Here is an 18,964-nt window from a genome sequence, read left to right as displayed (position 1 = left end):
AGAAACGTACTAAATGGCAGGTGTACTTTTATATAACTGTTTAGCAGAAATTCAGCCAGTTTTGCAACGAGAAAGATGATGCAGATGCAGAGCACGATGACTTTTCTCTGACAGTAGCTCAGGAAATTACAGTTCTTACATGTAATTGTAGTAATAACAGTAAACTGCAGGTGAAGAGGCAGAGAAAGGTCAGGTGTGTCGGAGTGCGGCGGTGCTCGAAGGCCCGCGGTGCGGAGAGGGCCTTGGGGAGCTGCGGCCGTGCCAGCGCGGCACAGCCCCCTCCTGCCGTGGGCTGCCGGCCGAGCCGTGCCCGCTCAGCCCCCCGGGGCCTGCTGAGGCTTTTACAGCAGACAGTCCTCAGCAATGGGTGCTGAAACACAAAGCCAGAGAGGGGCTCTGCCCCGGCGCCTCGGGCTCACTAACTCTTCTCCCTCTCTGTGAAGGTAAGAAGAACTCGATCCTGCTGCAGAAGTTCCAGAAGGACCTCAACACCGGCGTTTTCAACAACCAAGAGAACGAGATCTTGAAGCAGATCGTGAAGCACGACAGGGAGATGGTGCAGACCATCGCCCCGGTGAGCCTGCAGCAGATGCCAGCCCTCAACTCCAGCACCTCGGCCTCGTCCCGCGGCAGGACGCAGTCCCCTCCCGTGTACACCAGCAGCAGCCTCTCGCACACCAACCTGCACTCGCCCTCGCCCAGCACGCAGCCGCCACAGCAGGCTGTCATCCTGTCGCCCTGCTCCTACACCACGGCCGTCTGCAGCCCGCCGGTACAGAGCCCGCTGGCCGGCCGAACTTTCCAGTACGCCTCTCCGACCGCCTCGCAGCTCTCCCTCATGCAGCAGCAGCAGCAGCAGCAGCAACAGCAGCAGCCGCAGGCGGCGCAGCAGCCGCCGGGAGCCCCGCAGAAGAACGAAGTGCACAAGAGCACCCAGGCCCTCCACAACACCAACCTGACGCGGGAGGTGCGGCCGCTGTCCGCCTCGCAGCCCTCCCTGCCCCACGAGATCTCCACCCTGATCGCCAGGCCTCACCCCACCGTGGGGGAGTCCCTCGCGTCCCTCCCGCAGCCCGCCCCGGGCCCCGGCGTGCCCCCGGCCGGCCGGGCCTCCGTGCCCCAGCGGGTCTCGCTGTTCCGGCAGATGTCCTCGGGAGCCATCCCCCCGAACCGCGGGGCCGCGCCGCCCGCGGCGCCGCTGCAAAGGGATTCTTCCACAGTCTTAAGCACAGAGCCCGAGGGAGACAAACCGCGGTTCGCCTCAAACTTATGATCCCTGGTGACTGTGAGCAACAGACTGGCAACAAACCGAGCACCATCCCCCGAACTGTTTTAGCCTGTTTCCTAACGTGCCCCAGCAGTCTACTATGAGAAAAATAATTTAGACAGCTTTTGCCCTATGTAACGAATGTAAAGGTTTTATATATATATATATCTGAATATATATATATATAAGCAATTAAAAAGCTTGTTTGAGTTCATGTCTTCCTTTTTTGCAACCATTACAGAAGATTAAATTTAGCGCTAATATTACTTATTTTTGATGTGTTGACATTAAAATCAGCCAAACAGATTTCTCTGTTTATGAGATTGGCTGTTTTCATGGGGAAATTGTCAACACACCTACAAACTTCAAACAAGTATATTTAAAAAAAAAAATAAAAAAAAAATCAACTAACACATAGCACTGACTGAGTGATATTCTGAAACCTTTGTTACTTCATTGATTGCATATATGTTGTTAATTTCTCATGAAGAATTCAGTTGTTGTTTCACATTGCACTTCATACGTTAGCACCATCCATTGGAATTTAGATTGAAAAGAATTACGTTGCAAACACCTGCATTGCAAAGGGAGGTACTAGCCCTCCTCTGGATGGGTTGTAACCTCATGGCATGTCAACCCTTCTGTTGTCTAAGAGAACTTGGGTGGACTTTGATCTTCACACTGCTAAAGACTTTTCAAAGACTAAATATTGCCATTGTAAATAACTTTTTAGACCCGAGCAAAAATAGCTACTGTGTGGTGTACCATTGCAAGGTCTTTGTTTAGGAATTTAGGTTCCGCTTTCACTTCAAAATTTACAGTTTTAAAATTTGTTAAAGCTAAGTGCAACACAACTGTTAAATTGTAATGCAATGGCTTAAAACCTACAGTGTTACTTTTACATGCAATGTTTTATGCAAAATTGTACGCTTGATCCTGCAAACCGCTTGTACTTCACCAATACCATCACTTTTCTTCTTCTTGCCCTCAATAGCATCTGAGAATATTCCATGCATGCTTTGGAAAAAAAAAGACAATAAAAATAGGTTTGGTCAGTAGGAAAAGGCTTTATGGTATCTTAGAAAATAATAACCATTCATTAATTGTGTCTACCTTAAAATTCCTATAATGCTGACTTTGAATCTCTGGTTTAAGTCTAGAAGTGAGGTTTTTCATTTAAAGGATTATTTGTAAACCACAGCTTGATTTAGACTTTCAGGTGCTTTCTGTGTCTTCACTGTAGTTTTGTAGTTGACTGTGGTGTTAATTTACAAAAATAAATATAATATAGCATCAAGTCTGTCTGGAAATGCACGATTTGCTCTGTGTATATTGTAATTAAATGGTTAGTATATCCTAAGGCATGTAGTGTCAAACATAGCCCATAGGTATGAGGTTTATTATTTTTTATGTCTTCAAAACAGAAAGGAAATGGTGACAGAAAGCAGGGTTAAAGCATACTGTTTTGTGAACATTTTGTTTTGTTTGCTCAAACCTTCACATTATCTTATCCACAAAAAAATAGAAAAAAAAATTTCGTAATCGTTTGTGCCTGATTTGTCACATTAAATAGAGATTGAAACTAAATGTGTCATAATTTTAACTCACTGAAGAATCAGCATTATGGATATGATACAAGCATATATTCTGTTCCTTAAAACCCAGCTGACTCTGTTAAGGAAGTGGATGCAAAGGAGTTCTTCTCTTCCCATCAAAGCTGAGTTTAATGATGCATGGAAAAATTAAATAACATCACAAACTACGTAATGCAGTGAATCCAGATGTACTTGAGAGCCAAGTAAATACTCTAAAGCTAACAGAGCTTGAACCCATGCTGCCTGTTATACCTTTTACTAAAGTGGTACATCAAATAAAATTTTTAAAAATATTCCTTTTTTTTTTTTTTTTTTTTTTTTGCTGACTCACATTCACCAGTAAAGATCGATGTAATTAACCCACTAACATGCTGCTGCCATTAATTTAAGTGACCTGGAGTGGAAATGGGGAAATGATTGTTTAAAAAAAGTGTCTCAAACATTATGGATACGCTGCAAGACCATTTATTTATGAGTACAATACCCCTTATATTATTTTAATGCTAACAAATTCTGTCAGTTAATTAAGATCATATACTGATCTTGAAAACTGTTTAAGGTTTACATTTAATAGGAGAAATGGGGTTAGTAGCAAAATATTTTTATATATATTTTTATTTTATTTTAAGCACTATGAAGAAATATTAATTCACATGGTCTTTCAGTGAAACCATAAATAATTTTTAATGACTTTGTAATAGAGTGGACAATATCTAGGATTTGTATGTTAATTAAAAAAAATGGTACAGGGTATAAAATTATATACGTATATATATATATGTATGTATGAATGTATATATACTTAGATTAAGAAACAAATGACTCACATTCCTGTAATATAAAGGTCCATTGCTAGTTTCAGAAGTGACCTATTTTCTCTGTACATAAGTAGGCCCATAAGTATGAAATCTCACATCTGTACAAGATGAAATGTATTAATGAAAAAGGTTGGATCTTACTGCTGCTGGGAAGACTATAGATCTGGTTCTTACAATAATTGTATGATCAGGGATGAGATAGATTTTTTTTGTCTTTGCTCAAAGCCATAAATAAACAAATATAAAAGATTATTAATAAATTGAAGAAAATATCTAAAAAAATAAAACCATGATTTTTTTTTTTTTCCTTCCAATATCTGTGTAACTGAGCAAGTTTTGCTTTACCATAAAAGAAGAACTGTTTGCTTATCTCTTTTCTTTATTCTGAGCCCAGAAGTGGTATGCAGTAATTGTGGGGAGGTGGAGAAAAAGGTGCCTGAGAATTCTTTGCATTCCTGAAATACGAAGGCTTAGAAATTAAAGGATACTACCTGATTTACACAAACAGTTCCTAAGGTGTGTTTCCTCTGCAGAGAAGAGAAATTCATTTCCCCAAAAAACTGTCATGTAAGCTATTGCCACTAAACAGGAATACAATATGAGTACAAATATTTGAGAGTTAATCTTGTTTTTATATATTAAATATCCTGGAGGAGAATAGAAAATAATTGTTAGTGGCACTTAAGGAAATTGTATTCTATCATATATTCACTTTATCTCACTGTGTGTGCCAATCCCAGATGATGTACCTCTGAACTTGTGTATAAGAGTTGAGATTTCAAGGCACCATTGACATGGAAGTAATGTTCATTAATCACATTTTAGGTCATTGTAAATTAAAAAGCACAGTCTGTTCAAGTCAATAGCACATTGTGTGTTTTACATTACCTTCAGTAGGATCAATATAATTCTAAATTGATAAACTGATTTTAAGCAAATTTGAGCAGTTGTATTTTAAATTTGCACTGTAGAGTGTATTGTGAATTCCTTTCACTAGTAGTTCTTCTTTTTTTTACTTTGCATTGCTAAGATACAGTTCTATTCCAATGGTAGGCAATGAAATTATTTTCAAAAATACCAGCATTGAACCAGAAGAATTTTGTTAAGCAGCAAAATCCAGGTCTCCTGTCTACATCTGACCACTTCACAGAGTATACATTGCTGTCTGGTCCAGTCTTATTTCATACATGTTTGTGTCCAGAACCAAACAAAACAAAGGCTTGTTTTTAAGTGGAATTTCATATTACTACATATGGTATTGACATGTATTTAAACACTAATTTATTTATTTTTAGAATCTCTCCATTTTTAATATCTCTATCTACCTCAGCCTACTTCCTACCTTACCTCGGACTGGAACCAAAGTAGAATTTATTCTGAATAGCAAACTTTCATACCTCGATGCATTGGGATGTCATTAAGAGTTAAGCTTAATAGTTCTGTTTTCAAAATTTGAGTTCTCACACTAACTTCAGTATTTCTATGCATGTGCATTTTTTTCTACTGTATAAGTACATTGTTCAGTGAAGAAAAAAGCATTTTATTTTAAAAATAAGATATTAAACTTTTAAATTAATCTGAAATTCAACTGCTCTGGGAATACTCAGTGACAGCAATTCCTGCTGTTCAAAAGTCCTCTGGTCACACAAAAAAATTGCTACAATATAGGAATGGAAAACGTTTCTTTACAAAACATAGGTCTGAGCTACAAGGATTATTTGAACACTATTAGAATTGAATGTGCAAATTTATTTCTTTAGTGATTTGGCCTTTCCTCTCCTTACTATTTTTTTTTTTCTTTTTAATTTTAATCAGGGAACTGTGAGAGCATTAATATTGCCATAGACTATGTCCTAACAGAAATATATGCTGTGAATTTCTAATGTATAGATTTTTCCCCAACAATCAGTACCCAGTGCTTGCATACTTAGCACTGTGAATCATCTTCTTGATCACCTTAACATCACAAAATCTGAGGTGTTCTGTGGGTGGTACACTGAATATGACCACTAGTCATGCTTAAAAACCTTTTCTTCAGAAAGCCATTATGTTCAGTCTGTTTCCTGTTTTGTCACTGCAGTGTAGAGGTTTTAAGCAGAGATCAGGTTTTGAAGTTATAAAAGTTCCTGTGTATCAGAGGACAGTAACTGTAGATCTCAGTTTTCATGTAGGCATTTTGGGTTACTAGGCAAGGCTATTCTTGAATTGGATTTTTTATTTTTTTCAAAGTCAACATTACTAACAAGCTTGATATGTTTGTTACACCAAAGGTGCAGTGTGTATTTTTGAGGAGAGGCCTGCAGTGTTTTATAGCATTTAATTTTTTCTAAATGCTGGAAGATTTACCTCCAATTATATTCATTCCTCTAGTTCAGCCAGAGGCAGTAATGAGAGCAGTAACTGTTGCCAGGTCATTGTCCACTGCAACAGGAAATCTATGTAGAGCAAGATGGACAGCAGTATGAGATGTGGTCTTACAAATAACCAGAAATATTCCTAAGTATGAACCAGACTGATCAATTCACATCTGAACCTCGTACAATAAAGTAGATTATATTGCAATTGCAGACTTTGCTTTTTAAAAATCTGCTAGTCAATACCTATTTTGTCTGTAATTTTTCTTCATCCTCTGCTACGTCGTCTTGGCAACAGAAGTATGTACCAATATTTGCAGACAGTGCATATCAACTGTATTTCAGTTTAACTGATACCTGCCTGTTAAATACCAAAAAATATTAAGAAATCTGGGGTTTTAAAAAATCTGACACCCCCCCCCCAAAAAAAAAAAAAAAAGCCAAAAAACAACCAGACATGATAAAGAAAATGCATGTGTGCATTTTACCAACTGGTATTACACTAATGCCCTCCATCAAGAAGGACTCAAGTACATTCACTGAATCACTTGGACCTTTTATGTTATATCACAGATAATGGTGCTCTTTGCAGAAATGGTGAATGCCATGGAAAGATTCTGGAGAATGGTTTAGACATCTCCTTTGTTTTCCTCAATAGCAAGAAGTTGTTCATCAGATCCACCACACAAATAAGAATACAGATGGTGTAGTTCAAGGCTGTTGCTTTTGTTCATGTCTTTTTTGCAAGACAAAAAGATGCAGACATAATTCAGAGCTGCTAGTGAAAAACCTTGACTGAATTAATGCACACAGAGAAATTATAGAGCATATGGTAATCTTAGCACATAACACCAGAAAACAAGCTTTTAGACCATGAATAAAAAAAAAAATTTTGTTCACCACTGCATACATGAGTTAAGGTGCTGTATGTCCCTAAGTACTGTATGTGGGTTAGATCAAAGATAACCTCCAAGCCAGAAAGTGAGAAACTGTGTCTTTAGGCTTTTAATCTTCCATTTTATTTGTACACATTTAAATATCCCAGAATAACAAATCCAAACACAACAACAAAAAAAGGACATAACAAATCCCTAAGGTTTTGATCCTCTGATAAATAACCGTTCCAACTGGTTTTCTGTGAGAGCTGCATTAATCATAATGAAAGTATCTCACATATGCCATCTCCTAGATTTGGAGTTTTAGAAGAGGAATACTGTAATTTGGTGTTTTCTTGTGCAGGTTTATGGCAGTGAAGTGTTCTGTAAGAGGAGACATGTTTTTAACTGGTCTTCTGTCATTGTTTTAACAGCTTGCTAAGAAAAAGAAAGTTGGCATTGCTAATAAGTGGCAATAACTGACATATCTGGGGTAAACTTCCATAGTGTAGGCAGTGTTATTACAGCAGACAACACTGAGCACAGAGCACCATATGTCATGGTCCTGGTTACAATGGCTATTTCAAGTCCGTGATTTTTAATGAGGTCATTTATTGTTTATTGCTGCACTCTGCTTGGGTCACTTTTTGCTCTTATCCTGTCCCTAATATTCCTGTGAAAGACAGACATGCTAATATCTGGAACATATACAAATTGTTCTGTCTTCTAGAATAGTTTTATTCATCATTTCAGCTGTGATAGGTGAAAAAAAATTGCATCAAGTGGAATAATTGTTCTCTAGGGTGTTTTCTTTTTTTTCTCATGTATTTGGAGAAGGTTCTCAGTGGTTATGTGAAATACTGATGTCATTGCCCAAGCGCAATGAAAAGAGCAAAAATGACAATAACAATGAGTAGATGAAAGGCAAAGAGAATTGCCAGAGGCAGAAAAAAAATTATTTCCTTGAAATAAGGCATTTGTGTTGAGATTCCCTGAAGGACCTGAAAGGGATAGGGGAGGAAAGATGACAACATGTCATGTCCTATTTAAGGCTGCCAAGCAGCTCTGTCATGAGGGTAGCAATAAAGCAGGAGGAACAGGAGAAATCGACCTTTCTTATTTCTGCCAAAAATACTGGACTTCTTTTAGGTAATTTATTTTGATCATTTTGAATACTGAAAGTTGGTAGACCCACTTTGCTTGATGCTTCTGTTGATATCAGATATGGGCATGCTAGAAGAAGGTGTAAGAGAGATGGTCAAGAACACAAAACTAGTGGGTATTCTGGGCATTTTATGTCATTGATATCATGAATCCTTGTAACACTTTTTCTACATAGAAGAATGCTGTAGTGGTTTTTGTTTGGTTTTTTTTTCTTGTTACAATAGCATTGCACTCTGTGTCTAACAATTACTTTAATAATTATTGGAAAATGTGCACAAGATTTGTCAATATTGCTAATTAAACTTCAGCCTAGGCTGAAACAAGCTTAGTGTGAATCAGTCCAAATAACTGAGATGAAAACTCAAAAAAATACTACTGATCACGACTTGGTGGAAGCTGGGACACAGCATAAGTGACATATGAGATAGCCAATGAAATTTCTTCCAAAGATTTATTCTGACATAGATCATACACATCATCCTATTTTTTTTTTTTCCTGATATATTTTTTTTTCTCTACATCCTGTAAGTCATGTGTTGGCTTCTGGGAGAGAAGCCAGAACATCACTGTACTGATGGTGAAAGTCAACAAATCATGACAGTACCCCAGAAAACTGTGATAAAACTGTCTTTGGCAGCCAGAGACTATCATCAGGAAAGGCTACTTGTTTGCTTCATAGTATGTCCTGCAAATATTAGAGTTAAAAAGAGCCATTCATTATTTTGAAATCCATCAAGAATAAAATAACTAAAATATGATTGAATTCTATATATTTATATGTTACGTTTTAACACTGTATTTGGGGAAGAGCAAGCTTATCACATATAAGAACATCAAATCTAGGATAAATACATGTCCAGTGACTACACCTAACACCCTATAACAAATGAGCTTTGGGAGGAAAACAAACATCACTCATTTCACCATTAACATCTAAGAACACGCATAAAAACTGCATTTTGTGGTGGAACGTCTTATCTCAATAGGCCTTATGTAAATTAGTTGAAATTTTATTGGTACTAGCACCTTGAATATGTGCCCTTACAGCAAAATGATGGAAAGCTATTCAGTAGTGTATAAATATATAAATAAGTAAAATCATGCTACATTGACTAGAACAAAACAGAAACAGTTATCTACACATATCTCCATCTCATTCCTGGGCTTTTATACTTTATATATACTATAATTTTTATATTTTTTATTTTTTGTACAGATATCAGTACAACCCAAACTTCTATTCCTTGAATCCAAACCTGCACCTTGGATACTAAGTTGTTTACAGCCATCTGTAGTCTCCAGCCATTGCTAAATGCATGCAATACCCTCAGTGGCTGATGGGATGCTTTTTTAGGCAGCAGAAGAATGTTGTACTCAAAAGTATTCCTTTTAAACTTTTTGTGCAGGGAAATTTAGCTGAAAGAATTTCCTAACCTTAAACTCTTAACCAGTTATAAAAATATTAAATATAATATTTCTGACATTTAACTTTAGAATTTTTTTATCAAGTAGAACTGTCATTTAGATCATATATTAGATTTATGCCAGATACTGAGATTAAGGTTACGTCACTAGGGATAAGTTTTGAATATTACCTTAATTTCTTATATTTTATGTTGACATTAGGGAACAGTGTTGGAGTAAAAAGAAGAACCCCTAATGCTATAGAACCAAACAGAGGAATTTCTTTTAAGGCTGTAGTAAAGAAATCTCACACACAGCACTATGAACAAATTCTTCAGCTCTGTTTCCCAAGTCTCATGGCAGCAGCGGCCCATCAGCTTCAGTACATCTCTTCTGCAAAAGGTTATTCCTTTATTCCTTTAGCAGTTCATTCACTAGCCTTTTTTTTTTTAGTCTTCCCTAGTCCATCTTGAATTTTTACTCTTCTTTTTTGGGGAAAACACTAACATTCCCTGTGTTTTAAGGCAGTTAAAATGATGTGTACAACTATTTGCATGGGATGTGGGATGGGTGCACATTCCAGCTGACAAGTCAGTAACTAGCAGCATCCCTCTGGGATCACTGTTCAGGCCAATATAGTGTCATGTCTTGATAACTCTCATGGTGGGACAAAGTGCACTTTCTGCAAATTTTCTAGCACCCCACAGTTAACAGGGGATAGGATGGACAAGCAATTATTATGACAGGGTATTCAATGGGTCCTCAGCAGGCTGGAGAAATGGGCTGACATTTCATGAAGGTCAACAAAGTAAGTGAAAAGTCTTGCAGCTAGTATGGACCACCACTATTCAGCATTACAGTCTGAGGGATGTCTGTGTAGAAAAGAATTTTACCAAAGAGCTGGAGACATGGTGGGTCCTGTAGATGACAAGATGAGCTTGAGCCAAGGTTGTGCTCTGGCAGCAAAGGCAGCACTTGACATGCTCAGTTGTTTTAGCAAGGCAGCAGCCAGCATGCTGAGGGAAGTGATAGTTTCCCTCAGTGCAGCACTTGTGGCACTAAACCAGGAGTGTTTTGTCCAGTTTGGGGCTCCCCAATGCAGGAAAACTGTTGAACAATAGAACAGGTCCAGCAAAGGATACACAAGATATCCAGAATTGCATCCTTATGTGAAAAAGTCAAAGCCCCTGCTGCTTTGTTATTAATATGGAGACCTTTTCTGGCTTGGACATTGTAGAGCAGCCCTTGTACAACGTGCTTTAGCAGAAGTGGAGTTCCCTGGCATCACTCCTCAAGTTAAAAACAAGAGAGCAAGAGAACACACAGGAGTGGGGAGAAAAAGCAGTGAAATGTCCCAGGTAATACAGCATCCTTTCCTGCTAGAAAATTCTTAAGTAAAATTGCCATTTTTTTTCCTCAGGCAGTGTTATTTCTGCATGCACTCAAGCCTCTTCTGTTCACTCAGCTGACAAGTATTTTTACTATCTCTCACACTTAACACTATGATGCCAGCAGGCTGGGCTGCATTCCCTTCTGTCTCCTGCTATAACCCAGAATAAAAACTGTCAGCAAATTTGCAGTTATACAGCCAAAACTCAGTCTTCATTTGTGGCAGAGGTGCAACAGGTAATACTAAACCTGAAAGAAGCATCTTACTTATGCTTCTATGTGGACTATAGCCCAACATCCTCATCTGTAATACAGAAACCAGGGTACATTTGTTTTGCAGGTATTGTCTCTACACACAAGCTGAACATAGCCTTGTATGTTCACTCTATATTGAAAGAAATTATGTGTTCTATTCAGCTACAAATCAAACTGATTTTGTGTGTGTGCAGTGATGTTTATGGACTAATGATACTGAATAAAAAAAATTGAAGGAGGAAGGAGAACTCGTGCCTGTAGAAGCTGGTGTGTGAAGAGACAGCCATTTGTGTGTTTCGTCCAGACATGCTTGGATTGTGTGACAGCCATTGCTGTCATTCAATACATGGTTTCAAATAGGCTTCAAAAAGATGGCTATCAACTTTGCTTCATTTTTGAGGTTAAAAGGTGCTTTCTGGTTGAAATCTGAGCATTAGATGGGCCTCTCTGGCTTTGTTGCCTGAGTTTCTAAATTCTAAAAGTTCCTACAAACCAAAGTTGCCTCCTGAGATTGTTTTATTATTTCAGGTGAAGGACTCCAGGCATTTTGAAACATTCCCTTCCAGTTCACAGACTCTACATGTAGAAGTAAGATAAGAGTCTCAGAGAGGAGCTGCTGTTCAATGCAGTTGAAGACCGCTCTTAATAGTATTTAATTTTATTTGGATTTTAAACATTAGCATGAAGCAGTGGTATACTGTACATTCCTTCAAGATGATGATGATGATGAGGAGGATTATTATTATTAATCTCAAAGATGGGGTGGGCTCTCTAAATGTGTCATATGAGGTTTTAGTCATTTTCAGGTACATGCTACAAAATTAATACCTTTGTGCTCAGTTAGTTACTGAGCACATAACCATGGCAACCATATTACCACTGGAACTCTACTCATCAGTTAATCTAAGTAGCCAGGTGAGGTGCTCCACTACCATTCAGAGTCAGCTCTGAATCATTCTAGAGTAAAGGTTCCTGCAAGTAGTAGAAGCTTCTACTTCCTTTCTGGCTTACCTATCATACTCAGAAATATGTATTCAAATAAATCATCTTCCTGAGACTGATGCATAAGCCAAAAGGAACACAGCAGAATATTCTTATCCCAAAGGAAGCCTTCTGGCCACATTTCTGGAAGAGAAAAAAACAAACCAGCAAGTTGTGCTTTGAGCAAATGTGATTTGCAGCCTTTGAGACACATAAGATACAGAGCCTTTGAACAGCTGAGTTTTTGTGGTCACTTTTGCAAGAATGATGTTTGCTTCCAGTTTGTTACATCTTGGATTGTGAGGAACTTGTATTTGTCATACAGCATAAAAAATTGCTAAGTGCTGCATTGCACACTGTGTCCCCACATAGACATTCCTTATTTTGTAGAATACACAGTGGTCAGCTTCCTTTATTCCTTGCAACAAAAAATCTAAGGAAGTCTGAAAGCTCACATAGAAATATATGCATCTGCCACAGTCACTCTTTTATTTAAAATTTCTTTTCCATGCTTCCTTGGCCTCTCATCCTTGGATTCATTTCTGTCTACATTTTAAAAATGTCCCCTTTCATTCATTTTAATTACTTTATTTTTTGTAAATCCATGTTTTTTTATCAACTTCTCTTAACAGTTAATGGTGATTTACTTTACTTAATGCTAGCCTTACATCTAGAAGATGTAAAGATAATTTGCAAGCCCTTCTAATTAATTAAAGTGTAAAGTCAATCTGGCAATTTTGTTTATTGCCATAAGGTTTACTGATGCTATTTAGCCTTAAATACATTGCCAAATGGCTGATGCTGAAACAGAGACATCTTAATAGCTCTGCTGGCCCGTGTGGAGATGAGCAGTGTCTACACCCAAATTCCAGAATAAAGTCCAATTGTATTAACTGATGATGTACAGGAAGCAATTTTTCCTGTGATGTGAGAGCTGTCTTGCAACTTTTGTTTTCTAGTTTATATCATGCGCAATGGGGTGAAAGAAAGTCCTGTGGAACATACTGAAGTAGGGACTGAGATTTTTGACTGAAATGTAAATGTGGTTTCTGAGATAAGGGCTCTAAATGGGAAAGCTACGGTTTCAATCTATACAAAGTGCTCAGCCAATGAATGAAATGAGCAGCTCTGCTAACAGCAGAGTTTTGCTGATCAATGCTTTTGTCCAGAAGGGATCCTGCAGCTCAGGGAGTCCATGTATCTTTGTTGCAGCTGTGTCAGCAGAACACTGGAGTGCAAGCTCAAGAAACAAGTTGTTATAGGCAACTTTAGTGACTTCATTATAATTCACAGAGTCAACCATGTAAACAAACTTTTCCTGAGCTAATCCATGATCTGAAGATGTGCTTACTCTATTTCCAAAAGAAGGCAAGCTTTATTTTTCTCGGGCCTGGAAATCTTTGTTTTAAGGCTCATACGCTGCTTTGTAAAGAAAAATAATTACATAAACCCATCTTACAGTCTATAATAGTGGCTGTGTTCGTTCCAGGTGAAATAGAAGCCAGGCCATGTTAATTATGTTAACTATTATGTTAATATTAGCCACAGTTCATATCGGTGACAGAATAGTTCTGTGTTGAGAAGGCGGCGTCAGCAAAGACCTGTTAGTGCAATGGAAACTGAGAAGTTGTGTGTGATTAGCTCAGAAAAGATTGCTGTCCTTTCTCTAAATTGCACTCTGTGTGAAATACAGATTGATTATATCTTCTAAGTTTTTTGTGGCTTCATTAAAGTCCTGTTAGAGGAGCAATTATGGTCATGGGTTTCAGTGATATGACAGACAGCATTTAGATTTGGGGTTTCTGAAATTGACCTGAGATTAAATGTGACACATAAACTTATTTTCAGTTTTAGTAACTTTTTTTTTTTTTCTCCTCAAAATAGTAGTATAACAACAAAGTTGATTAAGATCTCTGAATTCATAAAATGCATACCTTCTGGTATAATTTCCAATTTCCCTTACCCAAGAAAACTCAAAGAAGTGGCACAAATTTTCTTTTATTCATACCAGAGACACTCCTTTTTCACAACACATGTAACTGCTGCTTTGGAGAGCTTACAATAGTGCAAAAACCACACACTGTCAAACATTTCTTTATGTTGAGAAAATATTTTACTAGTTAATTATCCTAAAGTTAATCAGGATTCTTTTCAGTAAAGTTAACTGTCTTGAAATAAGCTTTTCTTAAAATGTGTGGTAAAGTATAGGGTGTACTTTACACAGCTCTTGAAATAAAATATATTTTTGAGATACTTACTTTCTTCAAAAACTAAGAAGGAGTTGAAAGTTATCTTCCTTACCCATCAGATTTATTTTCTCCTGAATCTCTTTACTGCTTAGCAAATTTATCCTAAAGTCATCCTATTGAAAGAATATTGTACAACATCACATATCTGATTGATTAAAAAAACAAGTCCATCATACCATTGTTTGTTCCATATAGCTTGTATTTTTCTAACATCTTCTTTTGCCTCATGGGGAACACTTCTCCTGACTAGTCAACATATTTTCCTGGCTAGTCAACATAACAAAGATATTATCAATTTCTAAACAGTTTTTGGAGTAACCTGGGAAACAAGGAAATGTCTTTATTCTGGATTTACAGACAAGGAACAGAGAAACAGGACTAGAAATCATTGCCAGAGTCAAGAGTCAAACAAGCTTTGCTTTTAGGAGGGCCTAAATATCTCTCTGCCTCAGACAGTACATGTGGTTTATAGTATCAGTCTTTCTAACCCATACATGCTGCTTGTACTGTCAGTCTCTAAACCATATCTTCACACATGTTCTCTGGAATCAGGCTGTTCTTCAAAACAGAGTAAGTCCAAATATTGGAGGTCAGTAGGTCCTGAATATTTTACTGTCTATTGCAGTAGTGATATATGAAACCCCAGATATGCAAAATAAGAATGAAGTTGAAGTCTTTAAAAAAGAAGGAATTCCTTTGAGGAGAAAAGTAACAGCTTTGTAAGCCACTTGAATTTGAAGTCACCAGGCTCTAATATAACACACTACAAGGGAAAATAACTCAATGCATGTGCAGATAATTTCCAGTGCCTGTTATATCACATGTCTGCTTAAATGCAGAAAGAATTGTCTTCATGGATGTGGCTGTACACACCTATTAAACTGAGGTTCAGATAACTGGGCAGGTTACGTAAGAAAACTCAAGAGTTTGATACCAGTTGGGTACAGCTCATGCCCTGTATTTCATGGCATGTGAATTGACAGATGCAGGTAGCTAGGGAGACCACCAAATCACAGCCAAAATGCAGAGCAGATCTTCATCATTACCTTGCTAACAGGACCAGGCAGCAGAGACACGTGAGCCCCAGGCTCTTTCAGGCTCAGGTCATCCTGGTGGGCAGGGACACAGGGACACAGGCTGTGGTAGGCTCAGCTCGTCCTCACAGACAGTGGGGGGGCCCTACTGCTTGCCCCATTATAAAAAAGGGCTTTGCCACATGCACTTTATTGCAAGGCTGTGCTTTCATGTTCTCTCTCCCACAGCAGGAGGCTCAAGCATGTCTGTGAGAATGTCTCTGCACAAGAATTCTGCTCAGAATAGGCAGGACATGAACACTAGGCATAATAAGCAGAGTTTTCCCACACTGATACTCCTAGTATTCCTAGCTAGAAGGTGACTTTGAGTGAAATTATTAACTCCTCACCAAATCATCTGATTCTCTTTCCTCTCAACACATGGAGTAATGCTTAATGGAATGAATATCTTTTAATGTTCTCACAGAACATGCAGGCCTGCTAGAACAGTAAAACAAGCCTCCTCAGGCACACTCAAAATTTAGACAATCTAGTCAAGTCAAAATCAGCTCAAAAGGCAAAAGAAGTAGAGAACCAGGAGACAGTGTCTTCTTTTCATTTATATTAGCTTGGCTGCTTGAGCACCAAGATCTGTTTTCAGAGATTACTGGTGAACCAAATAATTTATCAACCTTTAAAATTAAGATCTCAGAACATAAAAAGAAAGCATATGAGTGAAGCATACAGAAAAGTCTCCTTTCCTTTCAGCTGCTTGTGTCTCTTCACACCAGTGCTCTGTTGTGTCACTTGTCAGCTGTGTGCCTCTGCCATGGTGTTAGGCCATCTACTGAGAGTGCAGACAAAATACTCTCATAGGTTTAAACCAATATGTCAGAAATATCAACTGCATCCAGGCATATGTTGCTTCACTTCAATATCTTGGTTTTACAGTTCCTATTTAAGGTCACACTCTGCAAGACTTTTAGGTAAAGAGTAAGGTAAAAACGGGGTAGTTCAACAAGAGAGTAAATAGTTTTTAAAAAAAAACCTCCAATAACCAACAAACTTTTATTCTAAGTCAAAACCTTTTCCTGTCTTGAATCTTCCTAGACAATTAGTGCCAACTGAATATGCTTTGATTTTATATCTAAATGGAACCCTTTTTGATTCATTTAAGAGAATATAAAGCACCTAGTTAATGGAAGTTCTTATAAAAGTTTTATGCAAACAGCAATGCCCAGTGGTGTTTGCTGCAGTCATCTTATTATGGTACAGGATTACCAGTCCTCACTAATTTACTCTTCTGCTATTTCATAGTTTTCATAGCAGCCCTAAAACTAGAATAATGAACATATCAGCATGTCATCTTTACAAAAAGAAAAATAAAGTAAATCTACCCAAGCTGAAAATATGTTCAGGATGTAAGGTAAACAAGAAAAGGAGCAGAGTTTCCCTATTCTTTAGCTCTAATGCATGATTTTTGAAAGCTAAAGTTTGTCACTGTCAGTCTTCTTTGACTGTAACAAAAGAAAAGCCTGACAGACTGACACCCACTTATTCCCTGCTGGCTCTGCAACCAATGCAAGCATGGGTGGAGAGACAAAAGGCTTGTTTTTCACTTTGCCACCTGATTTCTGCACTGGGGGCAGCAGCCTGTCCCAAACATGGTGCATCCTAAGAATAATTGCAGTGGGCTATTTTGCCATACTCCAGAGCATTAATACTATTTGATTAATTACACTCTGGTCATGGGATATAAAAGGTAGGTCAATTTTCTATACTTTCTTGGGCTCAATATTCAACCAAATGCTACTTTTGCACTTATTTTATTAAATGTGAATTGTTACAGTGACAGAAAATTCAATATTCTTGATGGATGACACAAAACTCCTTAATTGCTTACTGTAACAAGTCTGCAGCTGATAAGGATATAAGTATCCCATTTTAAATTGAAATAATTTTAACAGTATAAGGAAACATTTTTGAAAAATAAAAATGGCTTTTAAAGACATTCAGTACATTAATTCGATTTGTATTTGCTTTTCAATGAGGTAAATTTGATCTTTATTACCACTGGGGATTTTAATATAAACCTAGTTTTCAGTCTTGTTATAAACACATTTGTATACATAATGGAACAATTAGAGTTTGTAAGCATGCCTTATTATTTTCACATTCTTTCCTTGATTTTTTTAAGAAAAAAATCAATAACTTACAAGACAATATTAAATACTTATTGATGGCTGTGTTCTCAGCTTTTCGTGCACGGTAGGCCAGGCCTCTGAATGCTGTGTTTTCTTGTAATATATCAGTCTCATCAGGTGTTTATGAAACTGAAAATGCTCCCTCTCCACTAATTCAGAGAATTCTAAATTGAGTCTAAAAAAGTGAGATGTGTTTCTTTACAATACAGAAAGAGCAAGGACTTACATGACCTGAATTTTATTAGCTTTGGGAAAAGATTAAAATTATGCATTTGGACTTATACACATATATGTGCACACACACACATATGTATGTATGTATATGTATATATATATATGTAGCTGGCACTTGTCAATTTCTTTAGGCTCTTATCTTGCTTCCCCTCAGAAGCTACTTCTTTTTCCTAGAGATAAATGAGATAAAGATGTTAAGGAAAAAGGTATTTGTTCCCTCATATGTTTCAGACTAATTTTGTTACTGCATCTTCTTGGAGATAGAGCAAATTCTGTCTCTGCTGTGTATGTTTCAGGCTACATTAGTGTTTTGTTTCAGACTAATTGTGGTTTTCAAGCAATTTCCCTGACTGTTCCCCAGCTTGGTTATGATTGCAGAAGGGCTCAGTTACCTTTGAGTTAGCAGCCTTTTGGCCTCAGCACCAGCTGTTTCAACCTACTGACTTGTTGATGTCATAGCAAATTACTTGTTTTTTGACCCTCCAAAGGGTTTGGGGGAAGGGCTGAGTGGTCTCTTTTGCCTTCTTAGTCTTTTGTGATGGAGTCTATTACCTGGGATGAGTACTGTTCTTTGGTCTTAGAAGCTAAACAGTTCTCAACTTTCAAGGTGTGTTTAGGATACAATCTAAAAGTAGAAAGATTTGTAAGAGCAAGTCACAGTCACAGGACATCAGACTTCAGAAATGAAAACTTAGATTGAAAGATGTTTTTTTCTCACAAACTACCTGCATTAATGAATGTGTATAAAGATGAATTATATAGTAGAAGATCTGATCAAAGGCTAGATTTTTGCCACTCTCTCTTATTTATTTCATACTTTTCCCCTCCTTGAATATGAGCTACCTCCACCCTCCAGTACAGGGACAAATCCCATTTAACATCTTTATTAATAACCTGGGTGATGAGACAGAGTTTTCAGAAAGCTTTCAGATGATACAAGATTGGAAAGAGTACCTGATAAAACAGTTGTTTCTGCTACTATTCAAAATATATGGGTCAACAGAAAACCCATAGAATTAAACAAGAGCAAATGTGAAATCCTACACCTTGGGAGGCATAACCCCTGGCATGAGTAAATGCTGACTTAGAAAGCAGCTTTGCAGAGAAGAATCTGGTGGTCCTGGTAAATGATGAGATGGCCATTAGCCAGCAGTAATCTTTT

At 37.7% G+C, this 18,964-nt stretch overlaps 1 protein-coding gene across 1 annotated transcript in view; it reads left to right on the top strand.

Annotated features, from left to right (window-relative positions):
* Positions 1–3,471, top strand: part of HCN1 (hyperpolarization activated cyclic nucleotide gated potassium channel 1) — a 194,367-nt gene extending 190,896 nt beyond the window's left edge. The window contains exon 8 of the mRNA XM_015615519.2: positions 444–3,471. Within this exon, the coding sequence (XP_015471005.1) occupies positions 444–1,273 (830 nt within the window). The 3' untranslated portion in view covers positions 1,274–3,471. The remainder of the gene's footprint in view (positions 1–443) is intronic.
* The last annotated feature ends 15,493 nt before the right edge of the window (positions 3,472–18,964 follow it).

The sequence above is a fragment of the Parus major genome, chromosome Z (assembly GCF_001522545.3).
Source record: "Parus major isolate Abel chromosome Z, Parus_major1.1, whole genome shotgun sequence".
NCBI lineage: Eukaryota > Metazoa > Chordata > Aves > Passeriformes > Paridae > Parus > Parus major.
This window is presented reverse-complemented; position numbering and strand designations above follow the sequence as displayed.